We start from the raw sequence: 21,522 nt of genomic DNA on the forward strand, positions 1-21,522 counted from the left end.
GAGAGAGAGAGAGAGAGAAGGAAAACTATATCGTCTGGAAGGGTTTGATGCCATGCATTCATTTGTTTTGTTTTGTTTCTTTTCTCATTATCTCCGTGCGCCCCTGAGTGATGTGATCTTATGTTTGATGAGTTTCTGTATTATAATTTGCTATCGTATAAGGCAAGTCAACGAAGTTGCAGTCAGATTATGCTGACTTATCTGGTTCTTAGGTAACATCGTTCCTCCTCTGATCAGCCTGTCCCCGAACACAGGAAGACAATCTCCTGTATCAGACCTGGCTGGAAGCGTAACCCTTACAGCACCGAAAAGGGAGCTATTTGTGGTACCGCCGGGGTTCCACCCAAACGCAGCCTTTTTCGGAATGCAGAAAGAGCTTGAAATACTCCATTCGAGGCTGTACAAGGCAAAGAACAGAGCAGAGCGTCTCATGGCTGTTCTTATCTGCGGAGTGCCTGGTTCAGGGAAGTCACACCTCGCACGCCAGTATGTCTGGAGCCAGCGTGAAAAGTACCCCGGTGGCATCTTCTGGGTCGATGCGAAATCGCGCGAATCAACCGCCAAATGTTTCTGGGATATTGCACAGGCAGCTATGTTGACTGAAGCTCAGGACGTGCAACAGCCCCAGAAGCATGTCGAGGCAGTTCGAAACTGGCTACAAGTGCGGGAAGAATGGCTCCTAGTGTTTGATGGGATCTCATTCGATCACCACGACGACCTCGATCATTTCAGACAATTCCTTCCCTTTAACAGAAACTGCAGTATTATTTACACATCGGTGGACAAGACGTTGCGGAAGAAGCAACGCTTATATGAGCCCTACTGCTTGCAGATTAAACCTCTCCAGGTTGAAGATGCATGCAAACTTCTCTTCAAAGACCTCGGTATCAGAAAGCCAACCCCGAGCCAAATCCGTAAAGCTACGGAACTGGTAAACCACTACGAATGCCTCCCTCTGGCCATTCATGCAATCAGTCACCGTCTCAGTGCGACATCCAAATCTATTGACAAATATCACGTCAACTCCCATTTGACGGACGAGAAACTCGCAGAGCCATTTCTCAGCATTATGCATGATCTGTATCGAATGGGGCATTTCGAAGCGTTGAATCTGATTAACATCCTGTCATTCTTCGGCCATCATGTCCCCGTTGGCTTGATTAACCTGGGAAAAGCTGCACTGGAGACGTGGCACGTTGAAATCCTAACCGGTAGTCGGCCTGGTGAGCCAGGGGATATTGACACTACCTTGGGGATTCTTATCCGATATGGACTCATAGAAAGAACCACAGATGCATATGCGCTCCAGGCAAAAGCGCTATCGCCGAGATCCGAAAAGGATGAGATCTTAGACATAACGGCAGTTGCCCCCGATCTATCGGAATCGCAAACAGAAAGCAGCCAAGATGCGTTCTTCTCTGTTTATCAGAGTTCCGGCTCTATTGACCTGATCAAAATCCATAGCGTTGTACAGGGCTTCTGTCGAGATGAGCTTAAGATCATGGACGAGGAACGAAAGAAGTCCCTTTCTGCCAATGCAACTAACTCGGATGCTGGCTTTTATGATTCCTGGCTGGTGGTTGCCACCCGCGTCTTCTGCATGTCCTATGAGCACGCAAAGAAGCGGATGGACCGTGTTGATGACTATGGCTTAGTAAAAGACTATCGGGAATATGAGATGCATGCGTCAAGACTGCTCGGGAACTTTCCCAAGAAATCCTCTAAGGAGCCAAAGACCCTTCGTGAAGCTCGGGATGACCTCGGGCAAATCATGAGGAGTATCAGTAACGAGATCGAGAGGATTTCGCCAAGTTCTTCACAAGAAATCGCTCGCAAACAGCGATCTGTCTTTGATCGGTCGAGCAGTTCTTCTTCGTCCGTTCCCGAGTCTGCGACAGATGAAGGGCCATCGCGCAACTTAACATGGGAATTCAGTGATATGGTGGAGCCAAAAGTTGAATCACCGGAAGAGATGCCAGTGTCCCCGCCCCATTTCAACTTGAAGCCGTTTCTCCCTCACATCTTCCGATGGTCCAAGGGAGATGATGAGAAAGGGTACGAGACCGACGGTGAGGGGCTAAAAGCTGTTCATCGCACATCCCCAGCACTGTCACAGTTGAGTCAGGCAACGGAGAGACCAAAGTCTTCACGATCTTCCAGCGCTGCACATACTACAGATGATCAAGAATGGCAGGTAGTAGAGAAGTCTCCCAGGCTCAAAGCAAGCAGAGAGAGGCGTTTGAGACAGAGGCCCAAGTTCCCACGCACCGCCTGGGGTATCAAGCCAGCGGCTCCTATTCTGAGGGTATTCCCGGTCGAAGGAAGAAGCGCATCGAGTAGTATCCTGGAGAGAGGAAGTCGAAGCAGCTCCATCATTTCTGCATCCGAGGCACTCACTGCCGTTCATAACGCAAGTCCACCGTCAGCCCACGAAAAGTTCGGGAAAGCAGTGAATGACCGGCTTCTGTTCCAAAAGGAAAACGTACCGACATATGCTACAGTGGCTGCTAGGCGCACCCAGGACGGTGCTACCTCATCGAAACAGCGGTCCTCATCGACACCTGGTGGACAAACACGTCCCAAACTCCTAAGACTGAAAAGCAAATCCTCCGGTGGCTCCCTTCATAGCCGATTGGGCAACACGCCGGTGCTATCATTGCCTCCTGATCTAAAACTAGATCCGATGAGTCGATCAACATACAGTGAGCCAGACCAAGGATACCTCACCCATCAATTAAACGCCTTGGACTTGAGGACACCGTATGATTATCAGTACCGTTCGAGACACCTGTCTACGGTAAGAGCAATGGCTCCAGTGGACATGTCCGCAAGCACCCCTTCTGTTCTGACCTACCTGCCTCCTCTTCCGTACGACAATAATATTGAGGTCACATATTCCCGTCGAGTGAGCGCGACGACTCAAGATGTGCGTGCCAGCCAGCCGCTTGCCAGCTTTAATCCAATCACGCATCCATCTGCCATCATGCCCGGCGCATCTCCACCATCTTCTGTGGGTGCGGAGGCACCTACTGGATATGCATCAGATCCGGCCCCTGAACCGATGTCTCGAGGCGGATCAGCACAGTCCCATCAGTCTTGGGCCACCGAGCCAGTTCGTTATCCGCCCCGGCTCTCTCCGATGCCCTCGAATGCGCAAACTGCAATACCACCTGGTATGTCCCATATCCTACCTCCACAACAAACCCTTTCCAATGCTGGAAGCTGGATACGAGACACTCATCCACGAGGAATTCCGAGTGCGCTTCAAGCGGATATTATTACCTGTGCTCCCCCGGCTCAACCAAGTTTGAGACCGATCCTCCCGTTGGATGAACGTCTTGACGCAGCTACAGCTTGGGATCCTGAGCCACCGCCAACCTTGCAGTTTGGCGCCCATCGAGTAGACGTGCGTGATGCTCGCCAAAGGCTCGGGGGATATGGCGTATACGGGGCTCAGACGGTGCAGCCCGCTGTCCCTTACAGCCTCTATCATGCGAACCGGTCCGGCCCCTTGCTTCAGCATGAGCTCGGGCTCCAGCCACAAGAGCTGCATGGTATGCGTGCTCGAAGTGGCAGCTCTCCTCCTCGGCCTGGCTCTGACGGGTTAGGGGTCAATTTGTGACCGCAGAATGAAGGACACATCTCCGATGCTCAGGGAGCATTCTCCCAGACGAATCAAACAACAAATCAGAAAAAGCTAAGCACGAAAATACCAAAAGAAAAGACGTATATACTCGAGGGATAATCGAGGGGCTATGGGCAGGAGTCTCGAGTTTTGGAATCATCATTGTCTAGAAGAATAGCATTGACTAGATGAGACGGCGTTATGGATAACGAGTGATGATCATGGTTGCATCTGCATTAATTGTGGCTTTCGGTTTTGTTTAGAAGGCTGGATTGTCCTGGCATCGCATATACAGCATCTAATATAGGGTTAACTAATGAAACATTTATTTTCCTACCTTCTTAAAACCTTTCAATCTCTTGTATATATTCACGGATATAGGTACATATTGAATAGAAAAATCATCATCTAGCCCACGAGAGGGCACATCATGAGGCCAATGCAATTGTTTCTCTTGCGCGCAGCACAAGCATGTCATTCGTTTTGTACAATTTCTCTCCCCACATTAACGGAAGATGGTATTCCAGTAATCATCCACCTTTTCACAGATCCCCGTCTGCCCCTTCCAACTAATACTCTTGCCCTCGAGCGCACAAGCCGTCCACCGAATCTCCCCCCACAGCCGCCGCTGCAGATCCGGCCCAAACGACTCAATCACCTCCTCGGGCGCCGTCCACGCCAGCGTATAACTGCCATCCTCCTTCAGCACGGGCCCGTTCTCCGCGAACACCGTGGCGGGATTGAACTTGGGGAAGTTGATATGCACGAAGAACGGTTTCGGCGGCGGCGCGCGGGCCCCCTTGATGCGCCACTCGCCCTTCTTCGTCAAGGCGTAGTCCTCCATCGGGCTATACTGAACCATGGTCGAGCCGGCGAATCCATCGTTCGTGTGTCGGCCCAGCGCGCGGATCGGCTCACTGACCTGGTAAAAGGGTTCGTCGAGGACCGTCGCAGCCGCGAGGAAGGTCTCCTTGTCGCCTTCGCCGGCCGCGCCCTGCGAGAGCAGCGGGTAATAGTACCCGGGACCCCAGTAGTTGTAGTAAGCGACGAGTAGCAGGGTGCGGAGATGCGAGCGCTTCGAGATAAACACCTCGCCCGACTCCGTCGACTGCCGGATATTCGGCGGCGGTCTCTCCTGCCCCGAGATGGTGTAGTACAGCGGCGAGGCCGTGGGGCCCCAGAAATCCGGCCAGGTGATCAGACCCCTGGACGTGAAGGGCTCGCTGGTGAAGGCCTGCTCCGGCTTCTGGAGAGGGAACGCATCCGCGTCCAGGAAGAGGATCTCCTCGAAGGACGAAAAGAGCATGGCGAACGGCTTGTACTGGTACTTCTCGATCTTGGTCTTGCTATCCGGCACCATGTCCAGGATCTCGGAGAGCAGCACGCACTTGGCGTTCAGCGATGGCAGCACTACCTGGCAGATGTAGCCGTCGTACTCGTCCCAGTCGGCCAGGAAGACTTCCATGGGTAGCTCGGACCCCGTCTGGCGCAGCATCCGCAGGGAGATGACCAGCACGGGTAGATACGAGCCGCCCGCGGTCGAGACTATCCCCCGCGTGCCGGGCTGGTAGGCTAGTGCTGGCGGCTCCTTGGCGATGGCGTGCACGAATTTGCGGTGCGCGTGTTTCATTTTCAGGACGTCTTCGTCGGGCATCACAGTGAGGTTGGGGGGCTGTTCGGTGTTTTGGGGGTCGAAGCCGACCGAGTCTGCCTTGGCGAGTCGCTCTGGGGGATCGCAGCCGGGTTCCCATTGTATCAATAGGGGCTGGAACTGTCGCCAGAACTCGCCGTGGGCGACTGCGCTGACATGACTGTGTTTGTCTGAGTGTGACCGATAGTGGGAGAAGAGCCAGATGAAGATGGCCGCCAGACCCAGGGCAAGGAGCGTCGTTCGCCGCCGGCCTTGTGGGCGGGAGGGGGCCATGGTTTGGGGTGAGAATAATATTATTATGTTCTGGTCTGGGGGGACTCATGCTTTATTTATGGAAGCTGGAGTCACAATGAACGTATGCGGCTAAACCATAGGCAATAAATCGATCTGCCAGAGGGGCGAACAGCTCCACCGACCAAAGAAAGTCGGCGGCTCCAAGGCTGGAGTCCATTGGTTGCAGTGGAACCAGTGTGTTTGAAAGACGACGAGGGTCTTTCTGTCCCAAGACAACAGGGTTCATTTAGTGGCTTGACTGGGGCCCAAGCTCGTATCACTGGGAACCTATCGCAGGAGATTGGTTTCGGGAGTGCGCCGTTAGAACTTAGGGTTCAGCTGGCATATCGGTCCCTACGGAGCTGTTCCGTGTTTCTTCATTTCTCTTATTCTCCTGATCGCTACTGAAGTGCTGACCTCCGAAATACTACCCCAGTTGCCCTATCCTAACGATGGGAACTAGTATCAATCCTATGATTGGGATCTGCTGCTCTCCTTACCGCGTCAAGATAGGGCACCGGGAGCTAACTGCCCTAGTGTCACGTCAGTCGATAACACGTTGCCCTAGTCCAAAGCGACACCCAATGAATTTCCTCTCTGTCTATTCTACTTATCAAATGCCTCAATGATAGATATCCTTGTCATACCATATACAGGGGTTCCATCGACTAATGAGTCTTGGAGATGCGACATTGCCACTGGGTTGCGCGGCGCTGGAAAGTGATCCTGACTGCATCTTTATGTTGAGGGGTGCAACATTGTATGTTATTGCTTCCTGTCGGTTTCACTGATATACAAGATAATGAAAAGCTTTCATGTTAGTCTATCCTAATTTATATCATTGTTAATCTCCAACCCGATATGGAAGAAGGATCAGCGCGACACATTAACCCTAACTCCATCCCAACATCCTACCACAGTCATCTCCACACACCACAGACAATATATTCAAAGAACAATCACCACAAGCAAACTAGATAATAATAGTAAAAAAAAATAAGAATACTACCCAAACAAAGCCGACCAAATATCGTCATCATCATCGTCTCCCAAGAGCTCCTCCTCCAACTCCCTATCCGAAGTAATGCGATACTCAACCATGCCCAACCCACTCACCACAATCCAATCCAACAGCTCCGGATCCGCATTCACATAGACCTTGAACGCCCACGCCTTCTTCTTCGTCTTCTTCTTCGACGACGAGGACGAGGACGACGAACCGCCCCAGAACGACGAACCCGATTGCTGCCGCTGGTGGTCCGGTAACTTCCACTTATCGAATCGAGCCAGCACGGTCTTGTTCGCGTCGACGAGCTTGAAGCGTTTCTCAAGGAGATCGCTCTCTTTCCATTCGAGGGTGCCGTGGCGCGGGTGGGTGAATTTGTGGCCCGAGGCGAGGAAGTCCGGCCGCTTCATTTTGACTTCGGGGATGTTGTGGATGGAGAGGGTGATTTTGGAGGAGAGGGAGGAGAGGCTGACGGTGCCGATGGTTGTTTTGGTGGGTGGGGGGTGGTTGTATACTGGGTATTGCTGGGGTGGTGGGTATGGACTTGGAGGAGGAGGAGGGTATGGTTGGTGTTGTTGGTAGTATGGGTGCGGTGCTGGTGGATAGCCATGTTGTGGTGCCGGTGGATGGCCATATGGTGGTTGCTGCTGGGGGGCCGGCTGGAGGCGCGAGATGGAGAGGTTCGGTGTCGAGGATAGACATGCCACTTCGTAGATGGGGGTTGCGGTGCCGTTCCCGTGTTGCAGGGAGATAATGAAGGTACTCTTTGACTTGAGACGTTGGTAGGAGAGGAGTTGGACGGGTTGATCCATTCTGGTCTTGTGTGTTTTCTTCTCTTAGGGTTGGGAATGTTTGTTCACTGGGATGTTCCTTGTCTGCTACAGGACGAGGGCGGGTATAGGATATATATATACACACAGGCTCCCCTTCTCCTGTCTTAGTTTTCTATATTACTGGTATTATGTCCCCTGGATGCAAGAGAGGATATCCATCGCAGTCTGAAGTGGCTCAAGAATGCGATTGGACGGACTGCAGGCGATGACTGCGAATACGAGATGCTGGAGTCGCCCGCAAGGCGCAGCCAACCCGTTACTTAATCGAGTGCAACGTCGTGCTTAGGCAGAACCATAACGCCCTCCAAGCTTTGCTCCAGACGGTTTCCGATTGGTGCGTGTCCAGCGGGTCTCCTTCAGTTCGTCAGGATAGCCGGTACTAGTCCGATGCATCGTACTCTATTTGGTGGGCCTTCGTGGAATGTTTTCCTATAGGGCTAGCCTCGTTCGCAGTGGGAAGGTTTCGTTTGTCTTGCCAGTCGGATTCAACTCGTTTATAGTCGGACGTGGCGTTTCAAGCTATGATTATAGTTCCATTGTCTTGGTTTTGGCCTTTTCTAATTGCTGTACCAACCAGGAAAAGGCATTTTAGACTTCAGTCGTGGCTGAAGGTTTCAAGTTAGGGCTTGCATGCACTGGTGCCTTAGGCCAAAAACTTGCCTTTCCGAGAACATCACGAGGGGCACTTCCTGGGTAGTCTATGAACGACTGGTGATATTTACCAAATACTGCGTAAAGAACCATCCAGAACATTACATGTTACGAGTACATGTCAGTAGAAATGCAGGTGACTTCCATCATTAACTTGTTTGGCCGCCAATCATCCTGACCCACTAAGCCCGGTTAGGCAAGTCACTGACCGTTTAACGACGTCAGTGACCTATGACGTCGCCCATGACGCTCAACGGTGGAATAAGAAAAGTCGAGTTATTTACTGTAGTATAAAAAGGAGGTGATACTCGGTAGTTCCATGATACAATCATATTCTCTAGATACCAAGTCTTACCATACACCACATTGCTTGATCTTACAGTTGAACCCCCATCTCAACCCATACTCATTGAACCACCATGTCTTTCACCCGTGTTGCTCCCCGTTCTTTGAACGCCATTGTCCGTTCCACAGCTACTCCGACTCTACGAGTAGGAGGTGTTCGCTCTATCTCTGCCACGGCAGCAAAGCAAAAGGGTCCCGTGGAAGCAGCCAAGGATACCCTGAAGAAAACAGACGACGTTCTCTCCGGTGCGGCAGTGAAGGGAATCGAGAAGGGCGGTATGTACCCATCGTCACCTCTCCAGCTGCCCTTGTGCGACTGGATTCTGACTGGATTGCCATATAGAACAAGTAGCAGATGCAATTAAAGGCGCCGCCAATAAGAACAAGGGCGAGCTAAAGGGGGATGCGGCGGAGCTTGCTGGTCAGGGCAAGAGCAAGGCTGAAGAAACATTGGGATCCGCCAAGGGCAAGACCGAGGAGACCATTGGCTCAGCAAAGGGCAAAGCCCAAGAAACCCTAGGCGAAGCCAAGGGTAAGGCGAAGGAGACGGTCGGCAAGTTCTAAGAGTCTCGAAAAGAAAGTGACTGAGAACCCGGAATGACTAGAATGATTGTTGCAGCATGTATTTACCATTTCGCATAATGCTTTCCTATAATGTACAATATTAGTATTGTGATCTAAACTCCACGGCTGTAGAGCCCGCGTCTGAATGGCAAGGTTCTCGAGCACTTCAGCTTCAATCCGTCCGAGCTAGCATGAGAACGTATTCTCGAGTACTCAATCCAAATTTGAGCACGTCCTTGTCTCTCACTTCCACATATCGGCCATCGGGAATTTTCTCCCCGTTGACCGCCGAGCCATTGGCACTCTCGAGGTCAATGAGGTAAGGTCTGACACGCCCAATTCGATCGCCGAACTCGTTTCGCTTTTCGACGTAACGGAATTGGAGGGCGGCGTGTTGCTTGGAGCAACTCGGGTGTTCCAGAGGGAAATCCACAACCAGGTTTTCTCGACCTATAAGCCAGCAGCTGCGCTCATTCAGTTCGACCACCTCAAGAAGATCCTCCCCCTTAAACACGTAGAGACGCCAGGGGTCTTTAGCGGGGGGTTTGCGGGCTTCAGGAGGCTCATGGTATTTGAGAACCACAGTTCCGCCTCCGCTGACGTTCACAGTATTGCTCTCAGCCGCCAAGCGCCCGGTGTTGGCGAAATTGGGCTTCTCCTTTTCTGGTGGCGGGGCGGATGAGTCCTTCTGTACTTCTGATGTGTAGGCGTCTTGTTGAGAAGGCAAGGCGCCCCTAGAGCGCACGGGGTCGCGTGACGAGGGACTACGCGAGCGCCTTGTGGGTGAGCGAGAACGGGATTTAGTCCGATAGCTTCTCGACGACCTCTCCTTATCGTCGTGTGTCTCCCGGTCGCGATGGCGTCGATGCCGGCGCTCCTCTGGTGAACGATGCCGACGTCTTCTCCGATCGTCGTCCGAATTATCCGCCCGTTCCCTCCGCTCCCGGCGGCGACGATCCTCGTCTCTTTTGCGGCTGCTCCGGCCTGAAGGGCTGCGGGATGACCGGCGTCGTGAGCTATCTCGTCGAGAGCTCCGACGATCGTCCCGACGTCGCGAACTACTTTCGTATTCGTCATCTTTTCGTCGTCGCTCACTTTTCGCATGCGGGGGACTTGCTGGCGATCGGTGTCGCGACCGATCGCGGTAGTCTTCTCGTGATTCCGGCATGGTCAGACGTGTCGAGTGAATTGGTTCACTGGACTGGGTGGGAATTTCTGGATCTCTGCTCACACTGGAGGAGCTCAACGATGGAGGCACGTGATGACTGACATCGCCGGTGGATCCGCGACCCAAATGAAATGGACTCCACATCTCTTCCTCATCACATCTCTCTTGTTTCCCACTCCATGGTTACTATTTTCCTCTGGGGGGGTTAATTACGTCTCCTCCTTTGAAAACATGCGGCCATGTTTAAGAAACCTCACGTCTTCTGCTTCGGCGGTTTGCATTTGCTAAATCCGTCATGTCCCTCATCACCAGCTTATCCACGCCCCGGGCGGCGCTCTCCGCACCGGTGTTATGCCACTGCTGATGGCTTCCGTGAAGGTGACCTCTCCTGGCCATCCTCCTCCTCTTTTACTCCTTACGATGTGTTCAAGCAAGACCGGAATGCTCCATATTCGAAGCACAGGTTCTATGAACTAGTCAAGATTTACCACCCGGATCGACCGTGCAATGATCATCCGCTATGCAGAGATCTCTCTCCCGAAACGAGAGTGCACAGATACCATATTGTAGTCACAGCTCATGAAATTTTATCTGATCCATCCAGGCGAGCGGCTTACGACCTGTCCGGTGCTGGATGGAACCTCCACCCGCAAGGTCCACACCCACCCTGGGCTCAGCCGGGCTCGCGGGATTGGAGTCCCATCTATGCTAATGCAACTTGGGAAGACTGGGAGCGATGGCAGAATCGTTACAACGGAAAGCAGCAAACGATCGTCGACCATCGCACCTTTGCGCGATTGATCATACTGCTGACCCTGCTGGGAGGTGCGCTCCAAGCGTCCTGGATCAACAAACTAAGTATCGGACATGAAGATCGACTCCAGCAACTCAATGAGGAAACTATGCGACTTCTGGCGGGACGGCGGGAAAATACTGTGAAGCAGATGCCATCGTCAGAAGCGAAAGTCCAACATTTTCTGATCCGGAGAGATCCTTCCGGTGTTGGGTTGAAGGGGCAAGAGCAGCAGGTCTACCAGAAGGTTCTCTATCCCCGAGAGTTTGTCTCTGAAGAAGCGGAGCCAGTGAAGACACCAGGCAATACGACCACGGAAACTAAAAAGCCAGACCCAACTTCCTAAAGCGCTGTGCTATTGTTTGATGTAACTTATATTAGGCCGAGAGGTAGATACGACGATTGATAAAGGATGATTACCGTCCTGTACATATGATTCTTTGATTCTCATGACTTCCCTAGGCTATGATGTAAATTCGGTATAACAAGCTGCATAAAATTGCATAAAATAGACTAATCTCAATAATCAATCAATCAGATTAAATTGTACCTTCGGCTGGACCCGTCGAGGACCGCAGCATACCGAGGCTCGCCCTGAAAGATTAGATTCCGTTTAAGCAGTCGTTGCGAGACAAGCGGCGATCTCTTCGATCTCCGCTTCTTGAACTCCTCACTCCTGTTTCTTTTTTATATTGCTGGTTTCTCTCAGTGTCTTTGATTTGTAGTTGATCCGGAGCCATTCTTTGTTTTCCAGGCTGAGAGTTGTTCACTTCAAACTTTCTATACACCAGGACAGACAAAATTGGTCGGCGCCATGAGTACTCTCGGTAGCCCTATCGCTCTTTTGAAGGCAATGGTGGTGAGGATCCCTCTTATCCTCAAGACCTTGTTTCTTCATACAATTCGCTTGTCCGCCGTGTCGGGAAAGCAAGACCTGCGCACAGAATTAACTGTCGCCATCATCCGCTCTTTCATTACCTTCACGACGACACCTGTCGGCAAACAGCAAAAAGGCAGCATGCGTGACCCGGGCATCAAGGGTCCTATGTGGATTTCGAAAGTGACATTGCCTCCGCCAGAGAATGAGGTACAAGAAGCCGTGTTCAAAGCCTTCGAGGATCTGAAACTGGGCGGCGAGACCTACGATATCCCAGGTGTTGTCCCTGTCGAGGCTGAGTGGACCGGTTACCGTAGTGGTGTGAATAAGAATGCACCGCAGCCTGATATCTCGGAAGAAGACAAGTACAAGGCGCTGCGGAAAGAAGCGCAATCAGACACGGTCATCCTGTACTTTCACGGAGGGGCTTACTTGTCAGTCTTCCTATATCCACCGTTCCGTGCTTGGTCATAAACTGACTACCACAGTCTAATGGATCCTTGCACCCATCGTATCCCAGTCGCTCACCTGTCCAAGAGGACCGGTGCGCCCGTTTTGTCGGTGCGATACCGTCTCGCCCCCCAGCACCCCTTCCCCTCTGCTCTCGTGGATGCGTTGGTCGCGTATCTGTCTCTCATTGCGCCACCCCCCGGCTCTCTCCACGAGCCCGTGCCCGCAAAGAAGATCATCTTTTCCGGCGACTCCGCGGGCGGGAATCTATGCTTGGTGCTTCTGCAGACTCTTCTGACGCTGCGGCGCGTCTCCCCGACCATCCGCTTCCACGGCCAGGAGATCCCGATTGAGTTGCCAGCCGGAGTAGCCATGAGCTCGCCCTGGTGTGATGTGACACGGTCCATGCCCTCTGTCGTGAACAACGCACTATACGACTATCTTGCCCCGCCGTCCCAAGTCCCCGAGACACTCTACCAGCCCCCCAACATTCCCGCAGACGCCATCTGGCCCTGCAAGCCGCCGCGAGTCGACATGTTCTCCAACGCCAACGCCGCCATCCACCCGCTCGTATCGCCTCTCGCAGCACGTAAAGAACTCTGGAAAGGCTCGCCCCCGATCTACATGAACATGGGCGAGGAAGGTCTCTCGGACGAAGGACTCCTCCTGGCTCGCAAAATGTACCAAGTTGGCGTTCCGGTCGTGGTCGAGCAGTTCGAAGGCATGCCGCATTGTTTCGGTCTTCTCATGGTGAAGACACCGGCCGGGAAGCGTTTTTTCGATGGCATGGCTCAGTTCTGCGATGACGCGGTTGCGGGTCGCGTTAAGCCCTCCAGCAGTTTGACGTACATTGGGTATAAGTTACGCTCGACTCGGGAGATCCCGTTGGATAAGGCTGTTTCCTTGACGGACGAGGAGGTGGATGAGCGATTGCGCAAGACTGCTGAATGGAGGATTGAGGGTGAAAAAGAACTGCAGAAACAATACTATGAGAAGGCGAAGTTGTAGATTTACCTCTTTGGCTACTAATTTGACCACTATTGAGGGATATTTTTAATATATTCTGGATGCCCTGGATCGCACCTATATAGCTTACCGCCGTTCCAGGACTATCCCTTTTCCCCTTGGCCATTTTATATTCTCGTCTGTATGGAATTATTTCAGAGGATCTAAAACCGCTTGTTCTTACACAGGTGTAGGGATGCAATAATATTGCTTCCGGGAAGCGTCATAGAGGGATTTCATTCTGAAAGTCGAAAGTACGTAGAAACAACATTTGTCCTGACTAGTTTGGCTGCTGTTTCGCAGATTCTCTATAATCTATGATTACTATCTGGTATTCAAACACTGCTGGGCAGGCAGGTTGTCACCCCCTCAGGAGCAATATCACTGGCCAAGTATCTGGTAAATAAGAAAATATTCGAATGAAAGTCTTCCTCCCCGGCCACAAACCGGTATAGCCTCGACGTTTGACAATGAGCTTCTGTCCGTCGAAATGGGCAATGAGAATCCTTCCTTGATGTTTACCCATGAAGGAGAAGAGCATAACCTAAGTGAGAGCCACACCACAGTATTAGAAGTGAAAATGGTCAGGCAGGTTGATTATGGACTGTACCGGTATAATAACATGCCGCTTAAACTTCTCGGCCTTCAATCGCGTGATCATAGCGGCAAGGATAACGAACAGCTCTTCCTTCAGCAGGGAGCCGCAAACACCATGAACATTGTGGTACATGTCGATTTTAATATGAGGGTTGTCCCCCGAACGGATCCAAAAGTCGCTGGGAAACCACGAGTCTTGTTTGAACAGAACCACGCCTCAAACCGGTTACTGTCATCGTCATTGTCCAGTAGGCCGCTTATTGATGTAGATAGTAGGTTAGCGACATTCATATGTATGGTTCATAGTCCCGTTTACTTACTCGCTGCATCTCCAGCCAGTGATATCCTTGATACGCGGCTTAGCGCTGCTGGCTCCTTTCCTTCCCACCCCTAACCTAGTCCTTCACTCTACAGCTACTAAGTATTTCCACTAGCAACCACTGCTCCTACGGAAGATTCTTAGTGTAACATCTAGGTTACTAGAACAGTTCTCAGGGAATAATCTTTGTCAATCCTAGAGGCATCTTTGCAATATTCACAAGCAATATGCCACCACACTATGCTCCCCCAGTGTGCGGGGGTCAAGCCAAAGCACAAGTGAATGAAAAGTGAATGACAGGTGAATTATCATGGGGACAAAGAAATTTACAAGCTGTGAATTGTAGACATCAGGTTAATCGTGTTGTGTTTGCTCGCCTCCTGACCATTTCAAATACATGCAGTCTCCCCAAGCACTTCGCCTACATATTTATTCCCTCTCCCCTTTCTTTCCCAGCAGTCTATCTACACTTCCCATTTGTCCTCTGCAACTTGTCTCAAATGGAAAGACAGAAGAAACAGAAAGATAGCGAAGATGCTGACTCCTTCGTGGGGAGTTTTTCTATTCCTTGCGATGAGACCGAATGGGCCGCGTTGGTGTTAAAGGGGAGAATCCGTGGCAAGACCTTGCACGATGGTACTAAGATGAGCTCTGGGAGCAAGGGACTGAAAAAACAATTTTTGTTCTTCCGTGTTCTCTGGCCATAGAGAGTCGAGCCAGATGGTTTCCTGCCTTGCATCGACAAATACGGGCTCGACAAAACGTTGGACAGGGCAACTACCATCGTGGATGGATCAGCTGAGTTACAAAGATACATAAGTCTAGTAGCCAACAAAGTTGACGTCAAGACACTCAGCGAAACAGATGAGAGCGGGGCTGGATCCTTTATACCGGTGCTTCCCTTCCAGCAGCAATGCCTTGTCCCTGTAGAAAGGGTCTCCACGGAGCGTCACACTATATCCCATGAAACTAGGTTGAAAAGGAAGGCCGCAGAGATTTTTGGCCTATTGAGACCTTCAGCCTCAGGTCAGCTGAATCATTGCAACATGGAGCTTACTTATGCTAACAAGTTACTGTTCATGTAGACACCGAAACCGATCCAACTGAATACAAAGCTGAGGATGAGGCCATAGTCAATAAAGCCCTCATTTTGTCCCTTGAAACCGGTTCAAACCTTGCGGGGCCTCTCCTGGTCGGTTGGGCACTGAAACAGTTCCAATTTTCTCCCAGATTTAACAAGGAAAACTACATTACCTTCACCGACGGTGATCTCTGGGATGCTATTACTCGTCGTATCTATGCCATCATAGAAGTCAAGAAGCACCAGTTTCGGTTGAACACGGCGAAGGGAATAAAGATACCAATGCAAGAGTCGGCGCAGTCAGTCGGCCTCCTGAAACGTACTGAGGAAGATCCAAGACTCTTTAAAAATCAGTCCGTCATCGCATTGTATTAACTTAGACTAAACAACCAGTTACTGATGCATGAAGTCTCCTGGTTGTTAGCCAAGATGTTAACGAAATATATATCATATTTGGGAAGCCGGGGCATGGGTATCAAAACTACATCGATACAGGGGTGGTCACTGAGGGTTCTTTTCTCGAGATACAACGGTATGGGCCCTGGCTCACAAACAATAGCAAGCATATGTTGAACTTGGCAATTGTAATAATTGCAATTGTTCTTGCGGTTAGAGAGCTTCAAGATCAAAACCCAGTGCCCAAAGGCTGGGTCATCTTTATGACCTGATTTTCAAGGTTCTGTCGATTGACAAACTACTATGTAGAGTAATAGGCTCCCTTATATCATCAATTAATTGATAGCAGTTGACATTATTAAAATAACCTCAAGAGCTGGCCTGGAAAAGGTAGAACCGGCAGGAATTCTAGCAAAATCTTATCGTACCGCTCTCTACTAGTGAATTGAGACTTCTCAGTGGCAAAGGTTCATTTATAGCGCTCGGTTGTTTTGTTTTGCCCTACCAGGATAATGGACCACCATGGGTTATATTTACCACAGCGCGTTTGGTCTAGAGTCCAATCTCTCGATGCTCCTTTGTTCTGGACAGTAAATTCTTTGAAATGAAGAATGGAGTCACTGCACAGTGCTGTCAACTACCAATAACCACAAGGTGCCGTTTCGAAATCTATAACCGACTTAACAAAGCTGAGTACCCGCGGTAGCGCAAGGATCTATTGATTCATTTAGTAAAAGCATCATCCGATAGCCAAAGCAAGGCAGCTTACCATCAACATAGTTATATGTGAGCTCGCCGTCATCCACATTGTTGTTACCCTGAGGGTAGAAGTATGGCACACTACCACACTGCTTGCAACTACACATCCAGACAATGTTAATCACCTGCCTCCAAACTCTCCCGGACAACATACCCGTGATCCGTAATATAGTGAGCCAGGTTCTTAATCACACCGCCGTTGGTTCCCCCGGTCTTCTGCAGGAAGGCACAATAGCCACCGCCATTACCGGCCTGGTTGCCAACACAGGCAATGTGCTCTCCGTTCATGTACCTGTTCGCCACAGGTGAGTCGGACGGTAAACATTTAGATAGACGCAAAAAATAGGCCGTACGTACCATCTGTTGACATCGATATGTTGAATCACATTGGTGAGTTGCTGGGCCGCATCGGAAGGTCCCCATAATGCGCTACACTTTGCGGAACCGCGGCAGTTAATTCCGAGCTTGGCGTTTGCAGTGAGCGCACTTGCGACTATCAAGAATACTGTGACCAACATGTTGAGAGGTGTTTTCTTTGGCAAGTAGATCGAGGGAGTGGTTTGGCAGATTAGTCTCGAGAGATGTGTGTTTTCTGGAGACCTGAACTGCTTGGTACCATAGCCGAATTTATAGAAATCCGTATCTCAGCTCATACTATGCTTGCATGAGTTAATGTGCGATTTACTAGACGTCTCCCACACGGTCTTGGATGCCACGAGATGGACTGTATTAGGAAAATGGTCTATAGAACACATATTCAGCAAGGAGGCTGAAACCATGCATCAACGCGATGTCACCTATGTGTGTAACATCGCCGATGATAATCAAGGATGTCCTGGGTAAAAGCGCAGGAATACGAACATCGGGGCGTCGATAGTCACCTTTGGGCTGCAAAGCGGGCCGCATAGGGCTTACTACAATAAGCTCAAATAAACATCTTCAGCCCCATGGAAGCCTGATCGGCTAGCCCGAACTAGAATCTGGTCCGCGTTGCCGGACGACAGCTGACAGACTAAGGACGAAAAAGGGAAGGGGGATCGCCCTTTTGGGAAGCACAGGGCCCTGCAGGGTAATCAGATTATCATCCATAATCATTACGAGATTCTTGGTTTTTGAGACATTCTCTTGGCAGCTGAATTCGTTGACCAAATTCCTAAACGGGTAGGAGGACTGTATAGCAGCCAGATTGTAGATGTTCTTGTAGAGAAATATATGTAAATGCTCGGAATGATATATAAAGGCGACTTCATGCCATAGACAACCGCTCTAAACTCGACAAGCATATTGAACAATCCACCCTCTCTAATCTATCTATCCATACGACTTTTATCATTCGTTAAAAAAAAAAAAAAAAAAAAAAAAAAAAATTAATCCACTATGTACACCCCATCCATCATCCAAGGGTTCCTCCTCGCCATCACTCTGGTGTCCTCCTCCGAAGCTTCGCTCGGAATCAACTGCCGCGGATCAGCGAACTGCAACACCTTCGGCAACACCCAGATGGCCTTCCAGCTCAAACGCGCCATCGACGGCATTGACCCCAACCGCTGGTATAACAACGGTGAACACATCGCCTGTGTCGGATCCGGTGCTCGCATCACCGGCAATGGCGGATTCTGTGCGTTCCTACAGAACACCGGTGGTAGCAATGGTGCTGTGATCAAGAGTCTGGCTCATTATATCCCGGAACATGGGTATGTTGCTCCTCTCTCCTTGTCTAGGTGGATGTTGGAGGAGAGCTACTGACACCATGCTACAGATGCAAGGTTTGCGGAAGTGTGCCATATTACTATCCTCAGGGTAATAATAATGTGGATGATGGAGAGCTTACCTTTAATTATGTGGATAACGCGTGTACGAAGGATGAAGCCAAGCTTTGCTGATGAAATAATCTAGAGGGGATGGAACTGTCACTAACAAAAGTGAAGAACGTCTAAGGGTTCATTTTTTCCTATTCCAGTGTATTGATTATACCTTAAGGGTAGTTACTAGTAAAATTAATGCTATTTTCATTGCTGCTTAATGCTATGATTATGTGTAGGACACCGTACTCCAGCGGACCACTTTTGGGTCGACAAGTGCCAGCTGATTACCCTACCACTTAACCGATGTTTGTGAATTGACACAGCCTACTTTTAAAGAGGTGGTATTTGTTGATAGCCTTAGAACCTACCTTGACTGACATCCGAAGTAGTAAAGTGTAGTTACTTTAATGTTGGTCAGTAGTCTATGATGTACATACAATCTGGATCATGTTTAATTCCAGCTATATCTGCTCCAAGTCAGACATCCTTAACATTAAGTTACAAAAGAACAAAAGGCTATTCAAATACTTCACCATCCCAAAAAAACACCAGTATTTCATCGCTAGATAAATTCATCATCATCCATGGAGTCATCTTCCAAGTTGGCCTTACCCTCCTGACGTACATCCGACCCTAGATCCAATTCGGGAACAGCAATCGGAGTGGGTTTCTGAGTCGGTAGCTGCTGTTGCTTCTTAGGTGCACTGAAGTCATACTTAGAGATTGCAAACGCAGGAAAACCTTCTACACGAGTCCCACGTATCCGGATCTCGCCAGAAAGGTTGAGCGCTCGAGGGGGTGTATCATCCACATAGCCATCTGAGATTCCCAGAAGCTGGGTTGTGAGTCTGAAGAAAGCCACCATCACGGCCCAGAGTGGAGCCCAGATGGCTGATAGGTGCAACCAGCGCCAGAGCATTGTTGGAATGACGAACGGAAAGCGTGGAGCATCGGGAAGCAGACAATTTCCTTCGCATGCCTCAGCAACAAAGGGATGACAGTAGTAATCACACATCGTCGACTCAGAGAAGTACCACAGAAGCAACAACCCGCTGCACCATCCAAGGAAAGTGGGTCGAATACGGCGTGAGCTAGGGTCATATCTCCATAAGCGTGGGAGATAAATAGCAGAGGTTAATCCATTGTGGTGAGCTTTGCAGGTTGGACAGTTGTCAGACGTATGACTCGATGGTAGCTGTCCTGTCGGAGAAGCTGGTATTGCAGCAAGCGTAGCGGCATCCCGTATGACTTGATCTTCTAAGCCATTAAGTCCTTTCTTCACCTTGATGATATTCTCGGTCAGGGACTCCAGTTTTTTATTCAGCCTATCAAGATCGACGCCATCACTGCTTCCCGAGCTTTCGAGTTCAAGTTTCTGCAGGATAGACTTCTCGTACTCTGCATCGTTTTCTGCTTCAGTTTTTAGATCACTTGGTTTCTCGTCGAGGATTTGTTGGAGAGATTCGAGCGTGTCATCGCCAACGTCCAAAGAATCCTTGTCAGCCTTGAAATCTTGCATGACAGTTTCCAAGGCACTCTTCGGGAGATCAGGTTTGATCAGCGGTGGCCTCTTCTTGTCTTTCTGTTTTTCTGCTTGGTTCTCTGTCTTCTTGCCCTTTTCCTTGTCTTCCTTTTGGCTCGTATCCATTGGCTTCAAGTTTGCCACACTTTCCTTTTCCTTCTCCCTTTCCATTTTCCTTTCATTCGCCCAAGCCGTTGGCTTGTCTTGCTCCTTCCTTTCTTTCTCGTTTACAGAATCCTGCTGCGACCCAGAGTTGCTGGGCTCTTCAATAATGGTTGGTACTCCAAGTCCAGACGATGCTGCGAGACCATTATTTCCGGATGTTGGTGGCTTTAGGTTGCTCAGGCGCGGCTTTGGGAGCTCTTTCATTCGTTCAGTCAATGGCGTATCTATCCAGGCGCCAGTTACAACCGGCGTTTTGTCGTAGATCCGCCTCTCAGGTAGTTTTGAGTTTTCTGGGGTTGTGAATTCGGCTTGGTTTTGGGGTGGGCTCTCTGCCCTGGATAGCTTGCGAAGAAGGTCATGCGAGTCCCTCTTAGTTGGACTTCGTTTGCTAAATGTAGAGTTCTTATATACCATGATTGGGGTGTTCGGAATTGGACTTCCCTCACCTAGCTTCTCGTCCTTCTGCCCTGAGAAGAGCTTGGCGTGCGCATCTGAGGGAGGGATCCTATTATACCTATTGGATGGAGGCTCGCCCAGTGCATTCCGGCTTCCCTCACTGACTCGATCTTGAAATCCGCTATGTGAGCGCATATCTGTGCTGAGTTTACGCGGAGACGCTTCTTTGCGTCCTTCCTCAGTCCGCCCAGACTCGGATTCGGTGCGTCGAGTGATATTTCTAAGCCAGTCCCGACGATGGGTGCCCCTGCTGCCCCAGTTGGCGGGGACGTTCAACGAAGGCCTGAGATGGTCCTCCTCTTCGTCCTCTTGAAACACCTCCTGCTCTTCCTCATCACGCCTCTGTAAATTCTCTGATGTCAACGCCGCCGGCGTTCCGGCTTTGCTCAACACAGGCGACCGGTTCGCGGTAGCTCGTTTTAAACGTTGTTCGTCCTTGATGTGGTCGGCCAGTTTTCGGCGGAGGGACTCGTCGCCGACTTCGTTCAGAAAGTCTGCATCTGCAGTGCTAAACAGACTATTTCCTCGGGTCCTAGATCCAGATGATGAGCGTGTACTTCGATTGTCGCGGAACCGGTTTGCGGAGAAACGGAAGTCCTCTTCATCCTGATCGACCAAGCTTCCGGCGTCGTCGATTTGCCTGTATGTTTCCGCCAGCTCGTTCGGGGGGTTGGAGTCGGGGGATATGTGGGCGAAGCTCTGTTTCCTCCGATTCGGGGTCCCCAATGCATAAGGGTCCCCCGTGACGTTTTCCGACATTGTTGGATACCGCGATACGGCTTCGAACGCACCTCGCAGGGTGCCTGATTGACTGAGGTTCCTCCGGCGCCGAGCGCGAAACTCGCCCGCAGGACTGGGTATTTGCGACGCGTCAAAACGGTCGGTGGCGTGGGGTTCAAGATATGCTCGATGGAAAGGAGAGAGTTGCTGTTGCTCGTAGTTGCGACGCGACGGCCCTGTTCGCGCGGACCTGCGGTCGGTGGTAGCCATGGTGATTAGTGGGAGGTCCCTCGGGGTATTTCATTAATCCGCCCATTCACTGTTTCATGGCCAAGGTAGAGGAATGTGCCATGGAGTGTTTGTCTGGACCGCAAGTGAATGCAAGAGCAACGCGCGGGTATCCAGGCCCTCCCAATCGGGTTAGCGGCGCGGAGGAATTCATGGGAGGCATGTCAAGGTCA

General features: G+C 50.6%; 11 protein-coding genes across 11 annotated transcripts; 6 read left to right on the plus strand and 5 right to left on the minus strand.

Annotated features, from left to right (window-relative positions):
- The first annotated feature begins 18 nt into the window (after nt 1-18).
- On the plus strand, nt 19-3,921 carry BDV37DRAFT_254195 (LipA and NB-ARC domain protein). Its single transcript, XM_032082614.1, has one exon. The coding sequence runs from the start codon at nt 365-367 to the stop codon at nt 3,620-3,622; it is 3,258 nt and encodes a 1,085-aa protein (XP_031939019.1). The 5' UTR covers nt 19-364; the 3' UTR covers nt 3,623-3,921.
- A 72-nt stretch (nt 3,922-3,993) lies between these two features.
- BDV37DRAFT_254196 (alpha-mannosyltransferase) lies at nt 3,994-5,715 on the minus strand. The gene has a single exon (XM_032082615.1). The coding sequence runs from the start codon at nt 5,547-5,549 to the stop codon at nt 4,131-4,133; it is 1,419 nt and encodes a 472-aa protein (XP_031939020.1). The 5' UTR covers nt 5,550-5,715; the 3' UTR covers nt 3,994-4,130.
- A 228-nt stretch (nt 5,716-5,943) lies between these two features.
- BDV37DRAFT_254197 (uncharacterized protein) lies at nt 5,944-8,041 on the minus strand. Its single transcript, XM_032082616.1, has one exon. The coding sequence runs from the start codon at nt 7,365-7,367 to the stop codon at nt 6,555-6,557; it is 813 nt and encodes a 270-aa protein (XP_031939021.1). The 5' UTR covers nt 7,368-8,041; the 3' UTR covers nt 5,944-6,554.
- A 417-nt stretch (nt 8,042-8,458) lies between these two features.
- Nucleotides 8,459-8,948, plus strand: BDV37DRAFT_285402 (uncharacterized protein; the record flags this gene model as incomplete). The annotated part of the gene is made up of 2 exons (XM_032087720.1): nt 8,459-8,660; nt 8,728-8,948. 2 exons carry the CDS (start codon nt 8,459-8,461, stop codon nt 8,946-8,948), a joined length of 423 nt encoding a protein of 140 aa, XP_031939022.1.
- A 172-nt stretch (nt 8,949-9,120) lies between these two features.
- BDV37DRAFT_285403 (putative FHA domain protein SNIP1) lies at nt 9,121-10,116 on the minus strand (the record flags this gene model as incomplete). Its single annotated transcript, XM_032087721.1, has 1 exon — nt 9,121-10,116. The coding sequence occupies one exon, from the start codon at nt 10,114-10,116 to the stop codon at nt 9,121-9,123; it is 996 nt and encodes a 331-aa protein (XP_031939023.1).
- A 239-nt stretch (nt 10,117-10,355) lies between these two features.
- Nucleotides 10,356-11,597, plus strand: BDV37DRAFT_296052 (uncharacterized protein; the record flags this gene model as incomplete). The annotated part of the gene is made up of 1 exon (XM_032090031.1): nt 10,356-11,597. The coding sequence occupies one exon, from the start codon at nt 10,356-10,358 to the stop codon at nt 11,253-11,255; it is 900 nt and encodes a 299-aa protein (XP_031939024.1). The 3' UTR covers nt 11,256-11,597.
- BDV37DRAFT_175221 (Alpha/Beta hydrolase protein) lies at nt 11,321-13,488 on the plus strand. Its single transcript, XM_032079407.1, has 2 exons — nt 11,321-12,220; nt 12,275-13,488. Exons 1-2 carry the CDS (start codon nt 11,724-11,726, stop codon nt 13,242-13,244), a joined length of 1,467 nt encoding a protein of 488 aa, XP_031939025.1. The 5' UTR covers nt 11,321-11,723; the 3' UTR covers nt 13,245-13,488.
- A 243-nt stretch (nt 13,489-13,731) lies between these two features.
- BDV37DRAFT_285406 (uncharacterized protein) lies at nt 13,732-15,613 on the plus strand (the record flags this gene model as incomplete). The annotated part of the gene is made up of 2 exons (XM_032087722.1): nt 13,732-14,086; nt 15,243-15,613. The coding sequence occupies 2 exons, from the start codon at nt 13,732-13,734 to the stop codon at nt 15,611-15,613; spliced, it is 726 nt and encodes a 241-aa protein (XP_031939026.1).
- A 449-nt stretch (nt 15,614-16,062) lies between these two features.
- Nucleotides 16,063-17,016, minus strand: BDV37DRAFT_175189 (killer toxin). The gene is made up of 4 exons (XM_032079406.1): nt 16,751-17,016; nt 16,548-16,685; nt 16,404-16,492; nt 16,063-16,349 (listed from the first exon to the last, which is right to left on the minus strand). The coding sequence occupies exons 1-4, from the start codon at nt 16,909-16,911 to the stop codon at nt 16,315-16,317; spliced, it is 423 nt and encodes a 140-aa protein (XP_031939027.1). The 5' UTR covers nt 16,912-17,016; the 3' UTR covers nt 16,063-16,314.
- A 742-nt stretch (nt 17,017-17,758) lies between these two features.
- Nucleotides 17,759-18,416, plus strand: BDV37DRAFT_254206 (killer toxin). Its single transcript, XM_032082617.1, has 2 exons — nt 17,759-18,087; nt 18,153-18,416. Exons 1-2 carry the CDS (start codon nt 17,771-17,773, stop codon nt 18,274-18,276), a joined length of 441 nt encoding a protein of 146 aa, XP_031939028.1. The 5' UTR covers nt 17,759-17,770; the 3' UTR covers nt 18,277-18,416.
- A 309-nt stretch (nt 18,417-18,725) lies between these two features.
- On the minus strand, nt 18,726-21,516 carry BDV37DRAFT_254207 (uncharacterized protein). Its single transcript, XM_032082618.1, has one exon. It carries the CDS (start codon nt 21,329-21,331, stop codon nt 18,761-18,763), a length of 2,571 nt encoding a protein of 856 aa, XP_031939029.1. The 5' UTR covers nt 21,332-21,516; the 3' UTR covers nt 18,726-18,760.
- Nucleotides 21,517-21,522: the final 6 nt, after the last annotated feature.

Source organism: Aspergillus pseudonomiae (assembly GCF_009193645.1).
Source record: "Aspergillus pseudonomiae strain CBS 119388 unplaced genomic scaffold BDV37scaffold_60, whole genome shotgun sequence".
NCBI lineage: Eukaryota > Fungi > Ascomycota > Eurotiomycetes > Eurotiales > Aspergillaceae > Aspergillus > Aspergillus pseudonomiae.